At 38.8% G+C, this 25,829-nt stretch overlaps 1 protein-coding gene across 1 annotated transcript in view; it reads left to right on the forward strand.

The window, feature by feature from the left end:
* Positions 1-25,829, forward strand: part of DNTT (DNA nucleotidylexotransferase) — a 618,183-nt gene that overhangs the window by 168,570 nt on the left and 423,784 nt on the right. Inside the window, exons 4-6 of the mRNA XM_077455236.1 lie at positions 10,154-10,324; positions 14,936-15,007; positions 20,596-20,719. Of these exons, the coding sequence (XP_077311362.1) occupies positions 10,154-10,324; positions 14,936-15,007; positions 20,596-20,719 (367 nt within the window). The remainder of the gene's footprint in view (positions 1-10,153; positions 10,325-14,935; positions 15,008-20,595; positions 20,720-25,829) is intronic.

Below are 25,829 nucleotides of genomic sequence, written 5' to 3' on the forward strand. Positions count from 1 at the left end.
CTATACATTTTTTACCTTAATGCAGGAAAAGCATTAAAGTAAAATATATTTAGGCTTTGGAGCCATTTTAAAAATGCTCTGTACCATCTGACTTTCTTAATGCACTGTACACACGGTCGGACTTTCCAACGGAAAATGTGCGATCGGATCTTGTTGTTGGAAAATCTGATCGTGTGTGGGCTCCATCTGATTTTTTTCCATCTGAATTTCCAACATACAAAGTTTGAGAGCAGGATCTAAAATTTTCTGACAACAAAATCCGATCGTTTAAATTCTGATTGTGTGTAGACAATTCCGACGGACAAAGTGCCATACATGCTCAGAATAAATTACGTGACAAAAGCTATTGGCTACTGCCATCTTTATAGTCCTATCATACGTGTTGTACGTCACCGTGTTCTGAACGATTGGATTTTCTGACAACTTTGTGCGACCGTGTGTATGCGAGACAAGTTTGGGCCAAAATCCGACGGATCCGTGTGTACAGGGCATTAGGCTTCATAGAATTTGGCAAGGGCAGTTTTCTATCAGTGAGAACAGGGACAGCTGCAGCAAACTACAAGCTGATTTCAATCCACCAGGCAAGTCTAATACTATTTGATGAAAAAATATGTGGCACTTCTAAAGCAAAATGAAAAAAGCCTTTTGTTCAAAAGTGAATAACATTGGATTTGGGAGGTGCTCCTAAATATGAGCCAAGCTAATGGTAATAGAGAAAAAAGAACTTTCATAGCACTGCCAATATACACTGTCACTGAGGATGTTGGTAAAAATTGTACAGTTCTGTACATCCCCCAAGCATGTTATTTAATGGATTTTTATATTCCAAATGTTGCCCTTAAAATTGCAAGAAAATACCCTTTATTTTTTAAATTATTTTGTATCTGTTCATGTCCTCCATGGCAGGGCCCAGTTTCTCATGCCTCTATTTGACAATCATTTGCTTATTAGCCCTAACGAGCGCCATAATTTAATTACAAGATCTGTCACCATAGACTTCAATGGGAGTCACCTCTAAGTACAGTAGAACCTCGAAATTGCGAGTAACATGGTTTATGAGCGTTTTGCAATACAAACTATTTAAAAAAAAAATCCTGACTCGCTTTGCAAGAGTTATCTCGTAAGACGAGCAGGATTCAAACCTCTGGGGTGTGCAGTACCGCATTTGGCCAGAGGTGAGGGGGCGCTGGTGATGCTCGGAGAAACTTGTGTCTCCAAGTGTCTCCTAGTGATCTCTGAGTGTCTCCAAGTGTTTCAGAGTGTCTCTGACGCCCCGCACCTTTACATAGACAAGCAGTGGCTGTGGAACGGATTATCTGAATTTCCATTATTTTCTATGGGGAAACTCGCTTTGATATATGAGTGCTTTGGATTACAAGCATTGTTCTGGAAAGAATTATGCTTGTAATCCAAGGTATTACTGTATAGGTTTCTGAATTTTGAATAAGATGGTCCTTGGTGAATGAATTCACCCAGCACTACCCTTGTACAATCGAAGCGCTATCACTGACTTTCAATAGCATGATATGTGGGAGGCTCGGTCACTCTATGCTATGCATACCTCCCAAGTTTCTAAATTCAGAGAGAGGGACACTTTTTAGCACAAAGTATGTGGGAAAAGAACACACCGCTAGTTATGCAGACCATGATAAATCAATTGGCCAAGAATGATTGGTTGCACATTTTAAAATTGCAAAAAAATGATTGGTTAAACATTGTAAAATTACAGATCCAATCATTTAAAGTCTAAATTAATAGTTTAATGCATCAAAACATTTTGTTAATTAAATATTACATTTAACATAGAGATCTGTACATCAAGCCAAATAGAAGTAAAACAAATTAAAATAGCAGAATAGAGAAGTTCTAAAATTGAACAATCCCTCAAAATGAGGTTGAGCTGGGAGCTATGGGCCTTTGTGGATATATGCATAAATTCATAAATTCACCCCTGTCTCTGTCCTACAGGTCCAGAAGTAGTTAATCCCCAAACTTGTACTCTAGCCTGATGGCTATTACAAACCTAGCTAGGTATATGCAGGTGTTTTAGCTGGTTAAAACTGATTTAAAGCTGTGAAATAAAACCTGGAAGTAGCAATGTAGAAGCGGGTAGACGATCTCTTATTTTGATAGCCCTCTGGAAAAAAAATTTTAGCTGCCTGAAGCAGTGTGAAGTGTCCCATTTGTCTGGAGACGTATTATACATATAAAAAGAAGTAAAAGCAGCACATTAAAGTTGAGCTCATTTTAGAATCACAAGGTGCAATGTGTTTATCATATATAACTGCCCGTTCAACACACCGGATACATAGAAATGGCATTGATTTGGCAATGCTATTTTAGTGAGGCTATATTTTTTAGAAATTTGTTTCCAAAGCAATGTGCCCTCTGGACTTGAAGGAGTGAAGGATTCACGAGAAAGGGCCAGCTTAGCATTACCCAAATGTCAAATGACACAATACAGCCATATAAGAGGTTACCTTAAGCTTCACTCGCTCAGGCTGTGATTTGCAAGCTGTTCTTAAACTTGACCCCCTACTATTGTACATACTATACATAGTAGTGCCTACTAACATGGTAATCTTATAAACAGTGGTCATCTGTCTTTACAGGTACAAAAGTTGTGTTTATTAGCTGTCAATGGGTCATATGAGAGAGAAAAAATTGCATTTCATAATAAATATCTAATGAATATTTAATATCTATTACTTCTAACCAAGACTTTTTTTTAACTTTGCATAGAGTAGGTAATGGTTAAAAGCCCTGTAAGTTTTTTTTTTAATTCCTGCCTGTATCTTATTGAAGAGGTTTCCCTCACTTCCAGTTCCAAAGACACAGCAAGGAGTGAGGAGAAACCGTTTCAAAATGAGGGGAAATCCCCTCCTTTTACATAAGCAGGCATAGACTTAGACATAGTGGGCATAGACAACACTGAGCAACTGATCGGGTCCAGATGAAAGAGCATCAGGTGGACCTAACTGACTGCTCCATGTTAGTCTAAGGGCAGATAAATAGTAAGTAGTTTAAGGTTAAACCTCTTTTCTTCTAATTTTAATGCATGGCCATGAGTTTTGTTAAACTCCCTTCTGTGAAAAAGTTGTATCCTGTATTATTGTGGGGTCACCAGTACGGTATTTGTATATTGAAATCATATCCCCACTCAAGCCTCTCTTCTCCAGAGAGAATAAGTTCAGTGCTCGCAACCTTTCCTCATAACTAATTTCCTCCAGACCCTTTATTAGCTTTGTTTCCCTTCTTTGTACTCGCTCCATTTCCAATACATCCTTCCTGAGGACTGGTGCCCAGAACTGGACAGCATACTCTAGGTGCGGACCAGAGTCTTGTAGAGCGGGAGAATTATCGTTTTATCTCTGGAATTAATCCCCTTTTTAATGCATGTCAGTATTCTGTTCAGATCTTTTTGCAAGGTGTCCACATCCTGCGGAGAAGTTATTGTCCTGATTAGCTTAGTATCGTCCACAAATACAGAGATTGAACTGTTTACCCCATCCTCCAGGTCGTATATTAAACAGGATTGGTTCTAGCACAGAACCCTGGGAGTCCCCACTACCCAGCCCTGACCATTCCGAGTACTTCCCATTTATCACCACCCTCTGAACTCGCCCTTGTAGCCAGTTTTCAATCCATGTACTCACCCTATGGTCCATGCCAATGGACCTTATTTTGTACAGTAAATGTTTATGGGTAACTGTATCAAATGCTTTTGCAAAATCCAGATACACCACGTCTACAGGCCTTCCTTTATCTAGACTGCAATTCACCTCCTAATAGAATTTTAAAAGATTAGTTTGGCAAGAACGATTCTTCATGAATTCATGCTGATGATACGGTTCTCATTACTAAAATCTTTATATAGTCCCTTATCATCCCCTCCAAGAGTTTACATGCTATTGATGTTAGGCTAACTGCTCTGTAATTCCCAGGGATATATTTTGGGCCCTTTTCAAATTTTGGTGCTACATTGGCTTTTCCCCAATCAGCTGGCACCATTCCAGTCAGTAGACTGTCAGTAAAAATTAGGAAAAAATTATCTGGCAATTACTTGACTGAGTTCCCTAAGTACCCTCGGGTGCAAGCCATCTGGCACCAGTGATTTAATAATGTTAAGTTTCTCAAGTCTAATTTTAATTCTATCCTCTGTTAACCATGGAGGTGCTTCCTGTGATGTGTCATGAGGATAAACACTGCAGTTTTGGTTACTAAAACCCCCCGATACCCTGGTGAAGACTGAGGAGAATAATAAATTCAATACCTTTGCCATCCTTTATAACCAGATGTCTTTCCTCATTCTTTATGGTGTGGATGTGGCCTGTCCTACCTTTTTTACTGTTTACATACTTAAAGAATTTCTTGGGACTTTTTTTTTGCTCTCCTCCGCTATGTGTTTTTCATATTCTATCTTAGCTGTCCTTATTGCACCCTTACATTTCTTGTTGCAGTCTTTATAATGTCTGAATGCTGATGATCCCTTAACCTTGTATTTTTTGAAGGCCTTCTCCTTTGCTTTTATATGCATTTTTACATTTGATTTAAGCCATCCAGGACTTTTGTTCGCTCTTTTAAATGTATTACCCAATGGAATGGATTGGCTAATGCCCTTATTTAAAGTGCTCTTAAAGCAAACCCATCTCTCCTCAATGTTCTTTGCTCCTAATATTTTATCCCAATTTATACCTAATAGCAAGGTTTGTAGTTTAGGGAAGTTGGCTCTTTTGAAATTCAGTGTCTTTGTATTCCCCTTATGTTTCCTATTTGTGTGATTTATACTGAAGTCAATTGACCTGTGATCGCTGTTACCTAAATTGCCCCTTATTTCCAAAGCTGTGATCGGGTCTGTATTGTTGGTAATCAGTAGATACAGTTAAGCTTTATTTCTAGTTGGTACGTCTACCATCTGACTCATAAAATTGTCCTGCAAGACATTTAGGAATTGGCGAGCCTTATATGAATGTGTGGTTCCCTTCTCCCAGTCTGTGTCTGGATAGTTAAAATCCCCCATTATAATAACACTTCCCATCCTTGCTCCTAATCCAAATTGTGATAGGAGATCCGTCTCCCCTTCCTTCCTCTGGTTAGTGGGTCTATAGCATACTCCCAGTATTATTTTCCCCTTAGCTTCATTCCTTTGGAGCTCTACCCATAAGGGTTCCACCTCCTCCCTAGCTCCCTTAGTGATGTCATCTCTCACATTCACGTGTACATTATTCTTGATATATAGGCATACCCCTCCCCCTTTTTTACCCTCTCTATCCTTGCGATAAAGGATAAAGGAAAAATGGTCCAATTAGTTCTAACAAGGACAAAAACAATTGCTTATTCATCCCCTAGGCCATTGGTCTTCTTTTCTCCTGGAGAAAGTTCAGCTTTGGTAATTCATTTGCTACAGTTCTTTTCCTCCTAGTGACACTACGGTTGCAAGGACATTTGATGCTGGGCCGATGCTGGAACATTTTTTCTTCCAGTGACACCACATACGTAAGGATATTTTTTTTTTCCAGTGATATCAATGATGCAGGGATATTTTTTATTTTGCCAATGTTAGCCCCACATGTGTGCGCCAATTTTAAGCTCCTTAGTTTGCTGCAGTGTATTACAACCATTGGCACTATTCAGCATACAGTATGTCACAAACATTTTGGAGGCGGGGGGTCCTGTGGCACTGGTCACAACTGAAAATCTAACAACCATGTATAATCCTCAGCACAATCATTTGTAAAAAAATAGTTAGGCCTTTTCCATTCTTTAGCTCAAATGGGATTTTCTCTAATGCTTTTCCATGTAAAAGTTTTTGGAAATAGCAGACAGTCATAATTACTTTTGCCCAATATATTGTTGGTATATCCACATAAAAAAGTATGTTTCTTCCACTTTCACATAAAGTGTGACTCATCCTTTCTGCAACACCATTTTTTCTAGATTGTATGGTCCAGTATTCTGGAACTCAATTCCATGCTTCCTCAGAATAATTTGTTTTTTGACACTTGTATACTGTGTAATTATCTGTTCGGAGTATTTTAGGCATTTTGCCAAATTTGTTGCTTGGTTGGGCTAGATTTTGTTGAAGCTTATATGGAACTTCATCTTTACCATGTAACAGGTAGACTACTACTGTTGCTACTTTTGGGAAAATATTTCTTCATTGTTTTTCCCCTTATGCAGCTAGTACACTTCATTATTTGACTGTGTGGGTCAGTTTTTTTTGCCACTGGTTTAATTGTTTTTCTGCTTTCACTGGTAACCAGTTCACTTCACTTCAGCTGATACAGTTCATATGTGTTCTTTACTTTTGCTAATGTGGCCTCTTTTTGTGATAATGCAGCTGTTACCTCTGAATGTAAATGCATGTCTTTGCTTGGTGAACTTTTATGCTAACAGGATGTTGCTTTCAAGGATAAGAACATAAAGGACATTTTTGATAGGTCATTTTCTGGAGACTGTTTGATATAGAAATGAGTGTAGATAACTTTCCCTTATTCCTTCTCAAATGATATACTGTCCATTAGCTGTTGTAAATATTTCTGTATTGCTTTAAATAAGCAGGGAAGGGATTAACACTAGGGGGCGATCAAGAGGTTAACTGGGTTCCCTTGTGTGTGTTTCTAACTAAAGGGGGAGGGGACTGACTAGAGGAAATGACAGATCGTGGTTTCTAGCTATTAGGAACTCACGCTCTGTCACTCCTCACAGAACAGGGATTTCTGTGTTTACACACACACATCCCTGTTCTGCCTCTCGTGCTCGCGATCGATCGTGGCCAGCGGTCATCATGGCACCCTCGCCTGCTATCCTGATCCCACGAGCCAACGTATAGCTACTCAGTTCGTGGGATCGTGTCGACCTGCCGCAGTAAAATGACGGTGGCTGGTCGGCAAGCGGTTAAATTAAAATCTGATGTGTTCTCGTACGTTAAAAATGACCTAGCCTTCACCTTTGGAATCGACTGTGGAAAGCACTATACAAATGATAAGATAGTTGGCCGCCTGTTCGCCATTCGGACATTTTCCTACGATTTTCTTAGTGTGTACAGGCCTTTAGAAGCTGATTGGCTACCATGCACAGCTGCACCCCATTGAATGGTAACCTCATCATCTGAGCAAACATCAGGTACTGTAACAAGTGTTCCATAGCTGTCATGGAGACCACTGAGGAGCAGCTCTTCTATATGAAACTCTTTAATTTATTTTCCTATAGCTCAAAGGCATTCCACATTACCTAAAGCAGATCCTTTTTAGTTCTGCATGTGCTGGCCTTTCGTTAGCTTAGTCTGGTATGACTTTCTAATTAAAGCTGAATCCTAAGAATTTAGCAACTTTGCAAAAAATTGAGACATACTTTGAGTTAATTGGGCACATGTCACCTCAGGGACCTATCTCTTACTTATATGTAAGAGGCTTATTGCACTCCGGTAGGTTACATTCCAGCTGTCAGCTGTGAGAGGAGAGAAGCACACAGAGCAGTTATGCCTGCCCCTCTCCTCTGCTTCCTATTCTCAGAAGCCTTTGTATTTCAATGACTTCACATAATAGAAAGGCTTCTGTGAATGGGCAGAAGAAGGGAAGGGGTAGGCATAGCAATGCAGCTCTGCTCTTGAAGGAACAGAGACTATGGTGAGCAGTGTTGGAGCTCTGCATGTTATCTTCCTGGAGCACAAAAAACCTGTCAGATGTAAGTAAAAGAGGTAAGCCTATGAGGCGACAGGCACCTCATTGGACTTAAATCATGGTATGCCTGCAGTTTTTACAAAGTAGCTGCATTCCTGGAAATCAGCTTTAATTACAGCTTATTGCTACAGTATGATTTGTTTTCTTGGGTACTTCATGTAGCTCCTAAGGCAAATGACTGCATGGTCTACAATGTGCAGGACTGCATTTCAACTATAGAGACCACCAAACAAGAAAAAGGAGAGATAGTTCATGTTTTCTGAACCATAAATACTCATCTCAACATTGTTTGAATCCCACTCATAGTTTTTTTTTTTTATGGGATTTCTATAAATATACAGAAAAAGGACTAAAATTAAAACAAATTATCCCAATTTGCAGATTTTAATGCTTGGTGCTGTCTGCCTAGCAAAACACAGGTGTCTGCAACGGGGAATAGAAAACAATTGTTTTCTATGTGTCTTGTTCACACTGCAGCAGCGCCCCTGAGTGCTGAGCCGTGCAGTGTAAAATGCATACTGTTTCCATGCACCGCAACTGAGCTGCGGTGCATAAAATTTAATGAAATGTATTTTGACATTTCAATAAAGTTGAAAGAAAAAAAAGCACAAAGTGTAATGTGTGTGGGCACTAAAGGTGTGTGTGTGTGTGTGGGGGGGGGGGGGGGGGGGGGCTGCGATTTACATGGGAGGCTGTGATGTGGAAGATATCATGTGGAGTCATAGCACCAATATGACACTCGGACCTCCGCTGTAAGAAAATTTTTCCGACCAGACCCCTGTGAATTTTAATTTAGTACCTCTGGCATATACTGTTCTTCGAACAGAGCTTATAGCAATCATCTGAATACAGCTTGCTTTAGATCTTATGGACCTACAGTAAGAAGGGCTACTGCAATATACCTGGTAGATCTTTGTAGCCACTGTTAGTTTTGATGTGAGCCTAAATTGGTAGATAATGATGATAGCTAGTGACGTTTAAAGCGGGAGTAAACCCGCTGACTTTTTTTTTTTTTTTTTACACCTGCAAGGGAAAAGGCATAATGAGCTAGTATGCACCGCATACTAGCTCATTATGAAATACTTACCTTAGAACGAGGTGCCGGCATCTCACTCGGTCCACGCAGAGGGAGCTGACATGTTCCCTTGGCGCGTCTTCCGGGTATCGCATCTTCGGCGCTGTGAATGGCCGGAGTCGTGGGAGTTTTCTTCCTGGCATCTGTCGGGCTTTCAGCCAAGAATCCCTTGTGTGTATGCGTCGCTGAAGTGAGCGGCTCATTGCGAGGGGAATATCTCCTAAACCGTACAGGTTTAGGAGATATTCTTTTTATCTACAGGTAAGCCTTATTATAGGCTTACCTGTAGGTTAAAGTAAAAATTGTGACTATACAACCGCTTTAATACCTCTTCAAAATATATCTATGGACACAGGAGGCCATACATTTGCTGTTGCCCCAGCAGCATAATCAGGAACAATAAGCAAAATAATAGAACTCAATAGACTAATTTGATACGTCCATTGGTGTTCTGTTACAATGTGGGGGAAATCTACAATGGAGATGAAGACAGCAATAAAATGCTAACAGGGGTTTTAGGCTTCCCAAAGAGCCCCAGGAAAACAATTAAAAAAAATGACAGGGTTTGAATCCTTCCCTGCTCTCCCCAAAACCCCCCTAAAAAAATTGATAGACATAACTTTACACCTGAACCCTAGGAATGTGACAAAATAACTCTTGTAGTGGGGGAACCTGCACTGCAAGGGTTAAAAGCGTGTTTGTCTAGGGGGTAGATGCACAGACAATATAACTTACCTGACTTATTACTTGGCTGGCTCTGGCACTCTCCTCCTCTCTCTGAAGCCCTGGTCTGTGTAATAATAACCATGGATTGCAGGCATGTGACTGCAGTTCAAAGTTAAGAGGAGCCTACAGGGGACTGTTTGCATGGAGTCTACCAAAGCCAGTGATAAAGTAAGTATCTCTCCTTGAGTAAAGTAGGTGTTTCTCCTTGTATGCGCACCCCTGGACTAAACAAACATTTAAACCTTGTTCAATTAAAATAAGTTCATTGAAACTTGATGCCTCCTAAAAGCTTAAAGAAGTGAGCTAAAGCTTCTTCTGTACATTCGGCCCAATTTCTTTAAAGCAGTTGTCCACCCCAAGTGGACCTGACAACGTAGAAACACAATTGGGAGAAATTGTCCCCACATAATAGAAAATCTCTGAACAACAACCTACATGGCAGCATCTTTTGAAGTTGCAAATGCAACAAAGACCGAAAACAACTTTTAAAATCATATTAACATGGTAAAACTTTTATGCGATTTTAGTGATCGGGTTTAGGTATTCTTTAGAGAGTTGCCTGCAAAGCTAATAACATTTTACTTAAAACAGTATATAACAGAGAGCATACTTATATAATGCATGATGTGTGATTATAGAAGATATTTATTTTCCCCATTTTCTTTTTTAGATTGCTTTTGATATCTTGGCAGAAAATAGTGAATTTTTGGAAAATAAAGGACCTCGCAAGGCCTATCAGAGAGCTTCAGCTGTACTTAAATCACTTTCATTTCCTATAGTAGCAATGAAAGATGTGGAAGGTTTGCCTCACCTGGGACAGCAGATGAAATACATCATTGAAGTAAGGACACAGTGTTTATTTGGGAAAGAAGGTTTTGTCATGAAAAAATTATTACCATCTATCTTGTTCCGTAATATTTTGCAATATTACTACTATATACTAAGGGCTTCATTTTATAAAACAATGCAGATTGTAATGGTCTGCAGAATCAACCAATCGCAAGACAGCTATAATTTGTCTACCCTCACTTAATAATTGTGAATGGTTGCTGAACTTGGCAGCAGTGAGTGTCAACTTTTTTAGGCAAAGCAACTTTGTTGTAGTAAAGCTCTGGCTTTATAAAAGGATCATTACATCTACATTAAAGTGGTTCTAAAAGATTTTTTTCTTTAACCACTTAAGGACGAAGCCTCTTTTTGACAATTGTTGTTTACAAGTTAAATTACCTTTTTTTTTGCTAGAAAATTACTTAAAACCCCCAAACATTATATATTTTTTTCTAACACAATAGAGAATAAAATGGCGGTTGTTACAATACTTTCTGTCACGTATTTGCACAGCGATCTTACAAGCACACTTTTTTTGGACAAAACACATTTTTTTGAATAAACAAATAAGACAACAGTAAAGTTAGCCCAATTTTTTTTTAATTGTGAAAGATAATATTACACAGAGTAAATTGATAGCCAACATGTCACACTTCAAAATTGTGCCAAATAGTTTGGCGACAAACTATTACCCTTAAGAATCTTCATACCCGACGTTTAAAAATGTCTACAGGTTACCAGTTTTGAGTTACAGAGGAGGTCTAGGGCTAAAATTTGTGCTAAAATTAGTGCTCTCGCTCTAACAATCGGAGCAATACCTCACATATGTGGTTTGAACGATGTTTTCATATGTGGGGGCTACTCGTGTATGCATTCACTTCTGCGTGCGAGCTCGTTGGGACAATTTTCCTTTAAGCGCATTGGGCGGAAGTGATGTTTGACATTGTTTCCACTCTCCAATGCTATGGAGATGAGCGGGGGCCATCTTCCCCTTACTCGGCATCCAGGCAGTGAGGTGACACAATGGTCTCCGCCACTACTGGCGGCTCCAGCAAGCTGCGGAGATGACCGGAGCATGGCGGAAGGGGGGTGGGCACCTCTCCCACCACCAATGATCTTGTGGTGAATCCACCGTGGAGAACATTTTTATCTTAAAGAGAAACACACGCCGTTCCCGAAAATATCAGGGTTATGGCAGCTAGCTGCTGCCATAACAACGGTATTTAGCATCAAAGTACCAACATACTTATACTTACCTGCTCTGTGCAATGGTTTTTCACAGAGCAGTCCTGATCGTCCTCTTCTTGGGTCCCTCACCGATGCTCCTGGCTCCTCTTCCCTTCCCAGGCAAGCTCCCAAGCCCCACATTAAGGTAAAAAAACCTTGAGGCTTTAGAACCACTTTAAAGAGCTGTTTATTATTGAAGAGGTAATAATAAAAGAAGTTTAAATAATAAAAGCTTGTTTAGCTGTCGCCCTCTGAGGAAGACGTGATTACGAAGCGCGTTATAGAATGTCCATGAGCTGTCCTGTCTACCAGCCTCAGTGTGTGTCTTCCTGGGTCTCACCAAATCCAAACAACACCTTAGGAAGTGGTGAGAACTGACCAAATGCTGTGCGGTATTGACGCAAATATCTTTAATGCTGTTTGACTTGTTTAATCATGTAAGCATATTAGTATTGTGTGTGGGGATGGCCCAAATAAAAACTGTGTTATGCTATGAGAATCCCTTTTTTCTTTGCGTGGCTGGTGTGGTGAGCAATTCTAAGCAATCACTGTGGTGTATGCAAGAACAGGATTTCAGATTGCAATATAAAGCAGAGTCTAGGTTTACCCACAATAGGATTGCTGTTCTTGGAAGGATTTCAGTCCAGATTAGCGGCATATGTAGTGCTCTCTGGGGATTTTAAGGCTCATTTTTAACCCATTACGTGCATTACTAAAGGGGACCACTTCGAGCACAAGGTTTCTTCTTTTGGTGATGGTGTATAGCCATTGAAGCAGTCCAACGTTTCTGAGGGATCACGGAGCACTGCATTTATCCTATGAACTTTTCATTGGGACATTATTATATATGAATGTTGGGTTCATGTATGGTATAGTTTGCACTTTTGCACTTTAACATCTTTGGTTATATGTTTTTCAAGCGCTGTTAATGCCAGGATCTTTTTTTATATTTTATCTTTGCATCCTTTTTTACTTGTTTAGCTGTACTTCTGTGGATCACAGGAATGCAGTTCGTTCTGCACTCCTGTGACCCGTGAAGCTCGCTGTCAGCTGACATCACAGATCCAGTCCAGGCTCAGGTAAGAACATGACAATGAAGTCGGGATCTGTCCACATGCCTGGACCGGCACCCCTGCTCAGACTCTCAGTAAGCCACTGAAAGCCTGAGCCAACCACTCTCACCTCCTCCACAGCTCAGCGCTCCAGTAAGCATTGGGGGGCAGATCAGAGAGCCGGTGACTGACAGTCACCGACTCTCTGCTCACGGAGCTGTGAGAACCAAGCAATTGGTGGTGTTCTGTCCCCCGGTTCTCAGTGTTAAAGGTGCCAGGGGACAGATGCAGCATCCACCTAGGCAAGTATGAATAATAAAAAAAAAACAACAACCCATGTAACTCTTTTAAAATGTAACTTCAGCCAAATATTTTTTCTAATTTGTGAATCAGCAAGGAAGGGTTACCTCTGGCAGGTCAAAAATACTTACCAAAGGAGGGATATCCCATCGCTTTGCAGAAATGTCCTTTTTTACTTGCTGTTGTGTCTCTGGGATCAAAGGTGCAGTGATACTTTGAAGGACCCTGTCACCAGACCATTCATTTCAACGTCGATCTTACCATAAGATGATGTAACCCTGGCTGGTGGCCGCTTTAAGCCAAACAGGCCAAGCATGACATCCTGATCAGAATGAATCGCTCTCACCCACAGGAACTGAAAAGAGGGTGCAGGCTGGAGAGTAAAGAGTACATGTTTAACTAATTGGAAAGGTAATAAGTTATTAGGAAAATAATGTGTACCTTATGAAATTGGTCATGTTAGAGGGCCCTATTTAGTAATACCCATATGAGCCAAAACAGTACAGTACATATACAGTATATATTAGGTATGGTCTTGTGCAGCTCACAGACAGGAGTAAAATAAAGTATTGTGGCACAAACTTACATTGTTTTTGCTGTTTTTATGAAAGTTTTTGCTCCATGAGAAAGAACATACACAGATGATTTTAATATCAAGCCCAGGAATGCACCACATTCTGGTACAATTCACATGCGGTTCAGTGCGGTGCAATTTGAACCCATTCATTTTGAATGGGCTCAGATTGCACTACATCCGCACCAAAGTCCTGCATGCAGCAATTTTGGGAACGCACTGAAACTAGATCACATGGTCCTTATGTACTATGCGATCTGGTACAAGCAAGTGTACAGCATTTGTGACCTGCATTTGGGATGTCGTTAAAATTGCACTGACACCTACTGCAGATCGCAAGGGCAGTGCAACTTGAATGCTGTGTGGGAAATGCACATGGATCGCGGGTTTCCCACACCCCATTCTAGTGTGAACTGAGGCTAAGGACCTTTCACACCTGAATCGTACAACAATTCCTCTGCAATTCAGTGTAGTGCGATTTTCAGCCCATTCATTTCACTGGATCTCACCAAAGTAGTGTATGTACTAGTTTAAATATACACTGCAACTAGATTGCATGGTACTATGGTAATATGCAACCTGAATGCAGGCAAACATACTGCATTCACCATATGTGTTTGGAGTGTAATGAGGAATACCCTGATAACTGTAGCAGATCACACACTCTGCATTTTGAATGTGGTACGGGAAACACTCATGGAGTGTTGGGTTTCCCACACCGTGTTCTGGTGTGAACTAGCTCTTGGTTCACAAGAAAAACAGTAATGGAAGGGGCACACACCTAGTACATTACCAGAGATAATTTAATAATAAGAAACTTTTGTATAAAAGTGGGTACTCACAAAATGCAACTGTCAAAACGCCATAAACACAGTGCATGGACATGCACAGAACACGGGGTACAGCTAACGTGTTTCGGGACGCACCCCCTTCCTCAGAGCTAGGCCTAGCTCTGAGGAAGGGGGTGCGCCCCTGAAACGCATTAGCTGAAACATGTTAGCTGTACCCCGTGTTCTGTGCACTGTGTTTATGGACTTTAGTCAGTTACTTTTTGTGAGTGCTCACTATTATACAAAAGTTTTTTATTATTAAATTATCTCTGGTAATGTACTAGGTGTGCGCGCCTTCCATGTCTGTTTTTCTTGTAGTTCCTTTTGGATTACCCCATCTGAGGAAGGCAGCATCTACCTAGTTCTGGAATACTATATATACCTTTCACACCATCATTTTATCTGACATATGTTACTCCACACCTTGGATGACCTATTAGTGCTGGAAGTGACTGTGTTTTTTGTAGCCCTTGGTTCACTTTTTTATCTCTAGTAATTCAATTTTATTTTTTATTTGTAATGCTATATAGGTAATGGGGTAGAAATTAACAGTGGAGAGAGTGAATTTGCTACAATAAAAATTTGACTAAAGCACTACTTTATTAATGAACTTATTTAACGTACTATGATTTTATTTCTAGGACATTCTTGAAGATGGAAAATGCTCCATAGTCGAGGAAATTATAAGTGCAGAGAGATATAAATCATTTAAGGTAATCAAATGCAATTTAGTTGTATCTTTTGAGTAGGGAGAAGAGTTATGATCTCTTAGAACTTTGTCCCCCCCCAAAATGTTATTAAAGTTCACTATTTGGACTGCTTAGGGGAAATTGCTTGAAAAAATGTTTACTAACAAAGCCACCATGATTACCATGCAAGGCAGCATGGATATTGTACTCAAGGCTTTAATGATAAACAAAAAAAGTGAAACGTAATAATACTAATGAAAAGAAAAACATTTTAGAAAATATTTAAATATTTTATCACATTTTACTGTCTATTTCTATAAAAACTTAGGGTTCCTTTGTTTCTCAATATCTAACATCATATACCAAGTTAACAAGGTGACATATTTGACACAAGAACAAATCTAGAATAATAGATAGATAAACCTTAGAAGCTATTTAAAGTCCATTACAAACCACCAAAAAACACCTTTGTTTAATTTACCATCCCCATTTTATGATACAGTAGACGGGTGTCAAACTAAATTTCATTGAGGGCCACATAAGCACTATGGTTGCCCTCCAAGGGCTGGTTGTATCTGTAAGACTAGAGTCCTTACTCTCTCTCACATCACAGTGCACCCCCTTACCTTGTGCTGCTGTCGGGAAAAAGCTGGGGGCAGAACTGGGAAGCAGAAAGTGCAGAGTCTAGAGGAGAGCCAGAGGAGAGCTGGATGCTGAGACCAGGAGAGGTGGAGAGGAGGGAGTGCTGCAGCCAGTGTTTCCAACCGTCAGTATTGTTACTGGCAGCCAGTAAAAAATGGGCACTTTTCTCCTGCCAGTAAATGCCATTAAGAGCAAAAAGGTTGCCAGTAAAAAAATGTGGCTGTGGCGCTTGGCTCGGAACTGCGCATGTGCAGCTTGGAACCGACCGAAACTATCCAAGTGCCTGCTACAGTGTGTTCAGGCGGTGCTGGCGAGGGGGCTGGTCGGTGGAGGCAGTGTCTGAGTGTGTCATGTGATTTCATGGTGCAAGGGAGCCTAGCAGAGAGGCTGGAGCCTTGTGTGTGGGTCTGCGGGACTATCAGTACGACTTGGACTGAAGGGACCACCTGGCATGGAGAGAGACTGCCACTGTGACTCAGGTGGGGACGTGTCATGTCGGTGATGTGTTCTTCTGCACACTGCTGTCAGTGTCACTGTGAGAGTCATTTTCATGTGTGCACCACCGATTCTAATGTATTGCCCTCCTGAGTCCTGTCCCTGAGCTACTTACTATATTAAAAATAAAGTAAGAAATATGCTTTTTGCCTTAATATCTACCCTAAATCACATTTCTATTTGCATATTGTAGTTATTTGTAGCCTAAATACTGGAATTTGCACTTAAACATGTAATTTTGTAACTTTTGGAACTGCCAGTAAAAACTTGGCGGTGCCAGTAAAATTTGGGTGTCGCGTCAGTTAATTTCAATCTGGTAGGTTGGCAACACTGGCTGCGGCTTCACAGAGAGGCACAGGATCTGTATGAGGAGTTATGTCCTTCTCTCTGCTGCTGCCTGCTGAGAAAAGCTGAGAGCAACAATGAGAGGGTTGGCGCAGCTGTAAGAGAGGTGCAAGGGCCACATAAAATATCCTGGAGGCCTGGATTTCGGCCAGGCCTTGTGTTTAACACAGTAGAGCATAAATAAGGTAACTAAGTTACCACTTCCTCCTAACCACCTGTAAGTGCTTTGGAAATGGAGAAAGTAGTGGTGACTAGCTACCATAACAGCAAGTAGGATTGGCTGAAGGTACTGCCGACAAGACAGCAACTTGCTGAGTCAGTTGTTAGATGAAAATGCGTTGTGTGATTTTCCTCATTCAGGAACAAAGTCCCTCCTCATTTGCCCCTTCTCATTTATGTTGTATATAAATGCACTATTTAGCTATCAAAAAAGTGTTTCCCAGTGCTAAACCTTTCATCTAAATTCCTCTAAATTCTAAATTGCTGCATTCGAAAATTACAAAAGCCAATATAAAGGAATAGTAATGGTAAAAAAGCACTTGTGGGTTTAACCAATTATTCTTTTTTTGAACAATTCTTTAAGGGGGCATGGCAAGGGGTGTGTCCTATGCCTATATACTTTTGCTAATAGGTATTCCTCTTTCCCATCTGAGAAAGTTGGGAGTTATGGGTAAGTCCAAAATGTAGCATTCACCTGTGAGTCCAGGGTGGCTTTATGACATGTCCCCAGGAGACTGGTCCATGTTGCACTGAGTTCATATAAATTGGTTTAAATGGCTCTGAGCATCATTCAGTCCTGAAGAGGACTGGAGCTTTATTATAGAGCACTGAGTCTTCAGGGGGCATTGCTGGAGCTAGGACATTGAGTTTTTGTCTTCAGATGTAAACCAAAGAATACCTAAAGTGATCAGTTCGGTCAATATTTACACCAAATCTACAATATGTAAATCAATACAACATAACTTGCTACTAAAACATTTAAGTAATTTCCCCACATGTGCATTTCACCATAGGTAAGTGCATTTTATTTTCTTGGTTGTATTAAAAAAATAAAATAAAAAATAATTTTATATATATATATATATATATATATATATATATATATATATATATACAGAGAGCACTATGATGATGTACACACGACCAGACTTTTAAATAGACTTATATATACAGAGAACACTATGATGATGTACACACGACCAGACTTTTCGATGGACTTGGTCCGGCAGACTGGAATCCGTCGGACAATTCGATTGTGTGTGGGCTCCAGCTGGCTTTTTCTTCCCAAAAGTCTGGCGGACCTAGAAATAAAACTTGCTTCAAATCTTTCCGACGGACTCGAGTCCGGTCGAAAAATCCGGTCGTCTGTGTGCTAGTCCGACGGACTAAGACCGACGCTAGGGCAGCTATTGGCTACTGGCTATGAACTTCCTTATTCTATGTCATCACGTTGGAATCCGTCAGACTTGTGGAGTGATCGTGTGTGGCCAAGTCCGTTAGTTTTAAAGTCTGGCAGACCTCAGCTGCAAAGTCCGTTGGAATGTATCCGCCGGACCAAGTCCGTCGAAAAGTCAGATCGTGTGTACACAGCATTAGTTCCATTCTGATTTGCATGTTACATGCCCATGAGTGTGATACCAGCAAAGGAAAAGAGTCTGTCTGGGGAGCTGTGGATATTATAGCCCAAGAAGGGGCAAAAGCGCACCTTGACCATGATTTATTATTAGGGCCAATATTATAAGGTGAACATTTATGATCTACACAAGGTGGAACCATGCAAAGCACAAGTGGCATTTGATATATCTATCACGACATATTGGTGGTTGGACGCACAATTTTGAATGGACTTTCCATTATGTTGGGACTTTATTGCATAAGTGTTCATATATAGTTGTGCTACATCACTGTTTATGACTATATGTGTTCAGATATGCTTAGCAAATAATATTTTAAACATTTGTGAGCTGGAGTTGGGCTTTAAGTTGATAACACACATATACTGTATATCTAAAAAACACTTTCTTTTTTAAATATTTTATACTCTGATAACTTATAACATTTTTCTGTTGTTTTTACACAAACCAGTTTTTGAAAATGTTTTAATATGCATATAGCTGCCCTTTGAACAGCTATAACCTGTACTGAGTGTGGTCATTGTTCCTTCTCCCACCATTGACAGTTTAGCTTGTCATTGTTTCATACTATGATATTTATTCAGAAGAGAAAAAGGTAGAGCGTGTTCTATTTCAAAGAACACTTATAAATGCCAAAAATAATTTTCTTTTAGTATTTCTATACTTCTGTGTAAAAAAAGTAAAATTATATTAATTTACAAGAAATCTCCTAAATGAAGAATAATATTGTATTAATTTCACATTACATCATGGTTTTGTCCTTTTTATATGGCCATTTTCATGTCCTGTATGATAGAATTAGATTTAATATAATTTCATCTCTGCGTTAGGCTGCTGTTAATGAAACTTTGCAGTGTCTTCTGATGAAGCCTAAAAAAATTATAAATGGAAAATAATTAAAAATAGCAGATATAAATCTCCTTTAATGAGAAATACAATAATGTGTCTGGAGGAAATGTACCAAGCTTTTTTCAATAAGAATGGGCAGTATTCAAGTTAAATTACTTTGGAACATTGTCATATTTTTATTACTCTTTACTACTAAGAAAATATTAGTTTCTAGACATGATGGAAAATATTGCATTCATAAAGAAGAGATTTATTCACTCTGACTTTAGAAACAATCAGAAACATATTGCGCACTAAATTTGCATCTGGTCGCTGCGGGACAAGGAAGAAACAGTTTCAAATAAAATCTGATAGTACTAAATGAATGATCAAATCATCATTGTTGTGCTGCTTCTGTATTGTATTGGTATAGCTGGGTAAATAAAGCTTTATAGGGGAAGTACAGATAGAGTATTTTTATTGCCTTGAAATGGATACTTCCTGTTGAATCTCCAAATCTTTTCAGCAGGACAGAACAAAAAAAAAAAAATAACCTGATTAAACTTTAATGCCAGCTAATTTTTCTGTGAAAAAAAATGTTAGTCTTAGATGCTGATCTCATCAGCATTATTTAAAGCATAGCTAAGTTCCTGGGGAAATCCAATTAAATCTTCTTCCCAGAATAGTCACAAGGATTTGCATGAAAGGGGGCCGACTTTTATAGTAAGCCCTCCAATCATGATCAAGTTAAGGCAGCCTATGGGGCATCAGCATGAAGGCATATACTCAGAGCAAAGGGGAGGTAACAGGTCTCTTTTTGGGAAACCAGTCCTCAAAAGTGGAACGTTTGTAAGGATGGGTAATTATGGTTAAGGTGTTGCTTGTAACTAAATATGCTTGTAGATCACTGTCTTAGAAAATATACTTTGTATTCCTGCATGTAAATATTATATTTCAACCTAGTATTTTCTTCCTTGATGTAAGACCATAGATAGAGATTTGTGTGTTAGTCAGACTTTCAACTACTTTTAATAAATGTTATTATATTTAAAGCTTTTCCTCCTTGTCTTTAGAATTCTCATTTAACCCATATCATATCTTGTGATTAATAAATCAGAAGTATAGATTTTAAAGGTTAACAACTTTTTTTCATGTTTATTTCATTTAATAATTTGTGGATTATTATATAAACACTTTATTGATGTTGTAAATTAGTGCACATAAATTTGATTTGCACAATTTTTCATTTGCACTTTTACTGTACTGTATATAGGTACTAGATGTTATGAGTACAAGGGACAATATTAAATATTTAGGTTCATACTAGTTTGTTATATGTGCACGTATTGTTTGGCTATGGGACAGGAAGTGAAGGGAAATCTCCGAAACGGGACACAGATGGCGAAAAAAAAATCTGACAGGGATTAACCCTCCCTTGAATCTAAAATGTAAAAAAAAATTGTCTCTAGTTCCAGTTTCAAATTTTCAAGTCTTTATTGGGCACGGTTATACCCCTCTCTTTCCTATTTAAAACTGGGAGAAAGAATGTATTTATTACAGTTGCCTTCTTCTTGTAACTTGTAACCAACCTCCCCTGATTATCGTTTATATGGGTCAATATGCTCTGACCTTTTGTGTAAATATTTAGAACTTTGATTCTTCCTACAGATATTTACATCTATCTTTGGAGTGGGATTGAAGACTGCCGAGAAGTGGTACAGAATGGGTTACCGGACATTAGACGATATAAGAAGTAATAAGGGTTTGACGTTTACAAGCATGCAGAAACATGGTAATTCTTTTAGATTGTTGAGTTTTTATGTACTGTATAATAGTGTCCTACCTGTGATACCAAAGAATCCTCACTAGGTCATATTTAGAGTAACCAATTTGAGGTTGTTAGTTGAATAGTTACTACATTAAAGCTGAATTCCAAACAAACATCTAAATAAATAACTGAATGAAATACATATAAATGTATGGTTTTACCTGACAAAATATTTTCGCTTCTAACCATTTACTCCAGGGATTACAACAGACCCATCACAAAGTAGAACCAGGGGAATGACACTGCTTCCTGTTAAGAAATATAATGTGTTATCTCCAAGATTGTTTTTTTTTTTTTCTTTTGATCTCAGGCTTTCCATAAAGAGGACCTGTCATGCACTATTCCTATTACAAGGGATATTTACATTCCTTGTAATAAGAATAAAAGTGAAAAAAAAAATCAAAGGGAAAGTGTAAAAAATTTATAAAAAAATGTTTTAAATAAAATAAACAATATAAAATAAAAATTAAATTTGGCCCCGCCCCCTCACATAAAAGCGAACACATATTTACGTCAGGCCCACATATGTAAATGCTGTTCAAACCACACATGTGAGGTATCGCCGTGAATGCTAGAGCAAAAGCAACAATTCTATCCTAAGACCTCCTCTGTAAATCTAAACAGGTAACCTGTAAAAGAAATTGAAGGCGTTGCCTATGGAGATTTTTAAGTACCCAAGTTTGGCGCCATTCGAAGAGCGTGCTCAATTTTAAAGCGTGACATGTTAGGTATCTATTTACTTGGCGTAACATCATCTTTCACATTATACAAAAAAATTGGGCTAACTTCAGTGTTTTTTTATTTTATTTATTTTTTCATTAAACTCTTTTTTTCCCCCAAAATTTTTTTTGAAAAATTGCTGTGCAAATACCATGTGACATAAAATGTATGCAATGGCCACCATTTTATTCCCTGGGGTCTCTGCTAAAAAATATATATAATGTTTGGGGGTTCTTAATAATTTTCTATCAAAATAAACTATGATTTTTACATGTAGGAGTGGATTGCCAGAATTGGCCCTGATAGCAAGTGGTTACCGTAATTACTTTATGGGGAAAAAAAGGTTTTACAGTGTGCTCCTTGGGACTTATCTTTACGTACCACCCCTTACCCTATTCCATCCTTGTAACAGGCACACTTTAATAAAAGTGTCTTGTACCCCCTGCTTGCACCTCCTCTGCAATAGGGTATAATGGCAAGTTCAGGTGCTATGAAGTATGCTTGAACATTAAATGTCAAGGGAATATGTCAGATGTCATAAGAACCTGATAGACATCAGCATTGGTTCACATCAAGTAAAGCTTGACTTCTTCCATACACGTAACATGCTGGCAACTTGTCATGTAGCAGTTGACATTATGTCATGCAATTTATATGCCAATTGAGTGGCTTGTCACTGTTCCTGTTTCCACCAATTCAAACATTGCCCTCTAGAAAACATAGCAAGTCACAACTTACTAAGTAGGGAAAAGAGAAACGTGAAAATATCTTTAAAATATTGTTACATCTAAAATACAAGTTATTTATTGCACAAGCTCCAGAAATAGGGGCATGGCAATTGCACCATATTAATGAGCAACATTTGCTGAATGTTGCTCGCATTTCTGGATGATGTAAGTCATGTTCTGTTTTTTTGGGGTTTTTTTTGTTACTTAATAATCCAGAAATGTTACCAAGCATGATACACAGTTGTGAAAATGTTTGTTAACCTGAAACCATGACTTTTAAGTTTCCCGAAACGTGACCTGAAGTTAATTTATCTTTTAACAAACATCAAACGTCACTTTACAATGCCCTATCTGTACTGAATCAATGATTTAAACAACCAAAATAATTTATGGAAAAGGTATGTCCAAGATAATAACAGCTATACTACATCTCAATGGTCCTAATAACAGCATATTGCAACTTTAGTAGGGTCAGAGAGGTCAGGGCTCCACCACAAACTCGCTCATCTATGCCTTTAATGACATTGTTTGTGCACTGGTGTGCAGTCATGTTGGAACCAGAAGGGGACATCAGCAAACTGTTCCCACAAAGTTGGGAGCATAAAATTGTCCAAAATGTCTTGGTATGCTGACGCCTTAAGAATTACCTTCACTAGAACAAAGGGGCCAAGCCCAATCCCTGAAAAACAACCCCACACCATAATCCCCCCTCCACTAAATTATTGGGACCAGTGCACAAAGCAAGGTCTATAAAGACATGGATGAACAAGTTTAGGGTGGAGGAGCTTGACTGGCCTGCACAGAATCATGACCTCACCCAATAGAACACCTTTGGGATGAATTAGAGCAGAGACTGCAAGCCAGGCCTTCTCGAAAACATCAGTGCCTGACCTCACAAATGCGCTTTTGGAAGAATGGTAAAACATTCCAATAGACACACTTCTAAACCTTGTGGACAGCCTTCCCAGATAAGTTGAAGCTGCTATAGCTGCAAAGGGTGGGCCAACTCAATATTGAACCCTACAGACTTAGTTCATGTGCGTGTAAAGGCAGCTATCCCAATACTTTTGGTAATATAGTGTATGTGTGAAAAAGAAAATTATATATATATATATATATATATATATATATATACTGTATATATATATATATATATATATATATTACACTAACACACCAATTCAGCAGTCTATCTTCCTCCCTCCAGTGTAAAATGGATTTTAAATGAAAAGACATGGATTTACACAGCAAAGGTTAACAGCTTGTAAACGATTTGATTCAACTATTGTTTTCACATTGTAATCTAGTATCCATGTGTACCTCAATGTTGATTGCTGTTCTGTAACAACTAAACCCATAGGGAATCAAAGAACATAAAAAATCATTTGATCTCTCATTAGCTGTCAAAGCTCCAAAAAGAGCGGAACCCAGTTCTAAATATTAGATATTTATTAGATTTTGCTTATTTCAATTTTCTAATGCTACCATTACGTTACCATTGTTTATTCTGTTTCATTTAAATTTGCTCCATCTGCATGCTGGATTGTACAGTTGTTATTTTTGTGTAATTTGTGTTTGATAATTTATTTATTGCATTCTATCTTTTTCTGTTCTTCAGATTTTTCTGATAATGATGCCATCTGGGATTGTTCAGTTGCAATTTATTTCCCATATACATTATTAGCACTTAATTATGCAGTCTCCATTGGCATAATTAAGTCTCCAAAGCAGCAGATGGAGATTGTTTCATCTGGTCACAACATTTGATATATCACAAGTTCTTTAAAGTTCTTGCAACACTTTTCTTTGAAAATGTTGACCGCTTTCCTTAGAGAAGAACTACATTTAACCCTAAAGGTCATTATTCCCAAGTGACCCAGTTGTAGGCTGAATCTGGTAGGTTAAGAATACTAGAACTAGAACTTCCAATTCTCTTTCTTATAATTTAATATAATATATCACATAACATTTAGTATAGTAGTATTCATTGTGAATCCTCAGTAACTATGTGTTTATAAATGATGGAATCCATTGACTTAATTCTCTTTTTTCCTGATGAAGTGGAAACTTTTAACCCCTGAAACAAGTTAGCTGTGTAGCACCCCCCGTGTGACTAAGCGAGTAGTACTATTCACTTTTTATTATCATCATTTTACAAACATTTGTAATAAAATGTATAATGTTTTATATCATTTGTATTATTTTGTGCCTTTAAAGTACAACCCAGATAATGAGTCTTGGTTCAACTCCCAAAGCATGTGAAGTATGTCAGAGGCAGAGTGGGTTAGCAATTTACCTTGGGGTCTAGTCCTGAGCAATAGTGGAGCAATGTGGACAGATTGGTGCCTGTCACTTTTCAATGCAAGAAAAAAAGTTCATTGACCTCAATAAAAATCTCCTGAAAGGGAGAGTTCGGGTGCAGGGCACCCAGGGACTTGTCAGACTTCAGATGAGGGAGAAAAAATACTAAAAATAGAGGACCTTAAAGCCAACTCAGCATTCTGTAAAATCAGCTCCTGACCACAAAATACTTTTGCCCACTGCGTGCCATGGCAACGCGCCCACGGGTATGACTTGATGTCTGCCGGCCGCCTGTGATCCTTGAACACAGAGGCAGAATGGGCATCTGCCTGTGTAAACAAGGCAGATTCCCGTTCTGACAGCGGACACATCAGAGATCTTCTGTTCCCAGTGATCGTGAACAGCGATCTCTGCCATGTCCCTGGCAACCCATTCCCCCAACAGTTAGAGCACACCCAAGGAACACAGATAACCCCTTGTTTGCCCTCCTAGTGTTAAACCCTTCCCTTCCTGTGTCATTTATACATTGATCAGTGCATTTTTATAGCACTGGTCAATGTAAAAATGTCACTAGTCCCCAAATTAATTTGGGGTCAGATTTTTCCACCACAATGTCGCAGTCTCGCTAAAAGTTGCAGATCGCCGCCATTACCAGTGAAAAATAAATAAATAAAAGTCCATAAATCTATCCCATAGTTTGTAGGTGCGACAACTTTTGCACAAACCAATCAATATACACTTATTCTGATTTTTTTTTTCCCCAAAAAACATGTAGAAGAATACATATTGGCCTAAATTTATAAAGAATTTATTTTTTACATTTTTTATATGTATTATAGCAAAAAGTTAAAAATATTGTTTTTTTTTCAAAATTGTCGCTCTTTTTTGTTTATGGCGCAAACATAAAACACCTCAGAGATGATCAAATGCCACCAAAAGATAGCTCCATTTGTGGGAAAAAAGGACATCAATTTTTTTGGGGTACAGCGTTGCACAATTGCACAATTGTCAGTTAAAGCGACACAATGCTGCATCGCAAATAATGGCCTGGTCATTAAGGGTATAATCCTTCCGGGGCTGAAGTGGTTAAGGTACACAGAACCCCTCCAACGAAATTGCATAGGCTGGAAAGGGGCATACAAAATGGGAATTACAATTAGGGGGAAAACACTGCGCTATAGTTAAATATATGTAAAGTAAAGGCCTCAACAGCCAAAACAGCAGCCAACACCAAAAACAAACAAAGTTCAGCAAATAAAATAATAAAAATAGTGTAGCGCTTCAATAATAATAAATGTAGTCAACATAAATTATAAGGATAATCA

This window comes from Lithobates pipiens, unplaced genomic scaffold (genome assembly GCF_037356315.1).
Source record: "Lithobates pipiens isolate NorthernLeopardFrog02 unplaced genomic scaffold, aLitPip1_a1.2 Scaffold_25, whole genome shotgun sequence".
In the NCBI taxonomy this organism is placed as follows: Eukaryota; Metazoa; Chordata; class Amphibia; order Anura; family Ranidae; genus Lithobates; species Lithobates pipiens.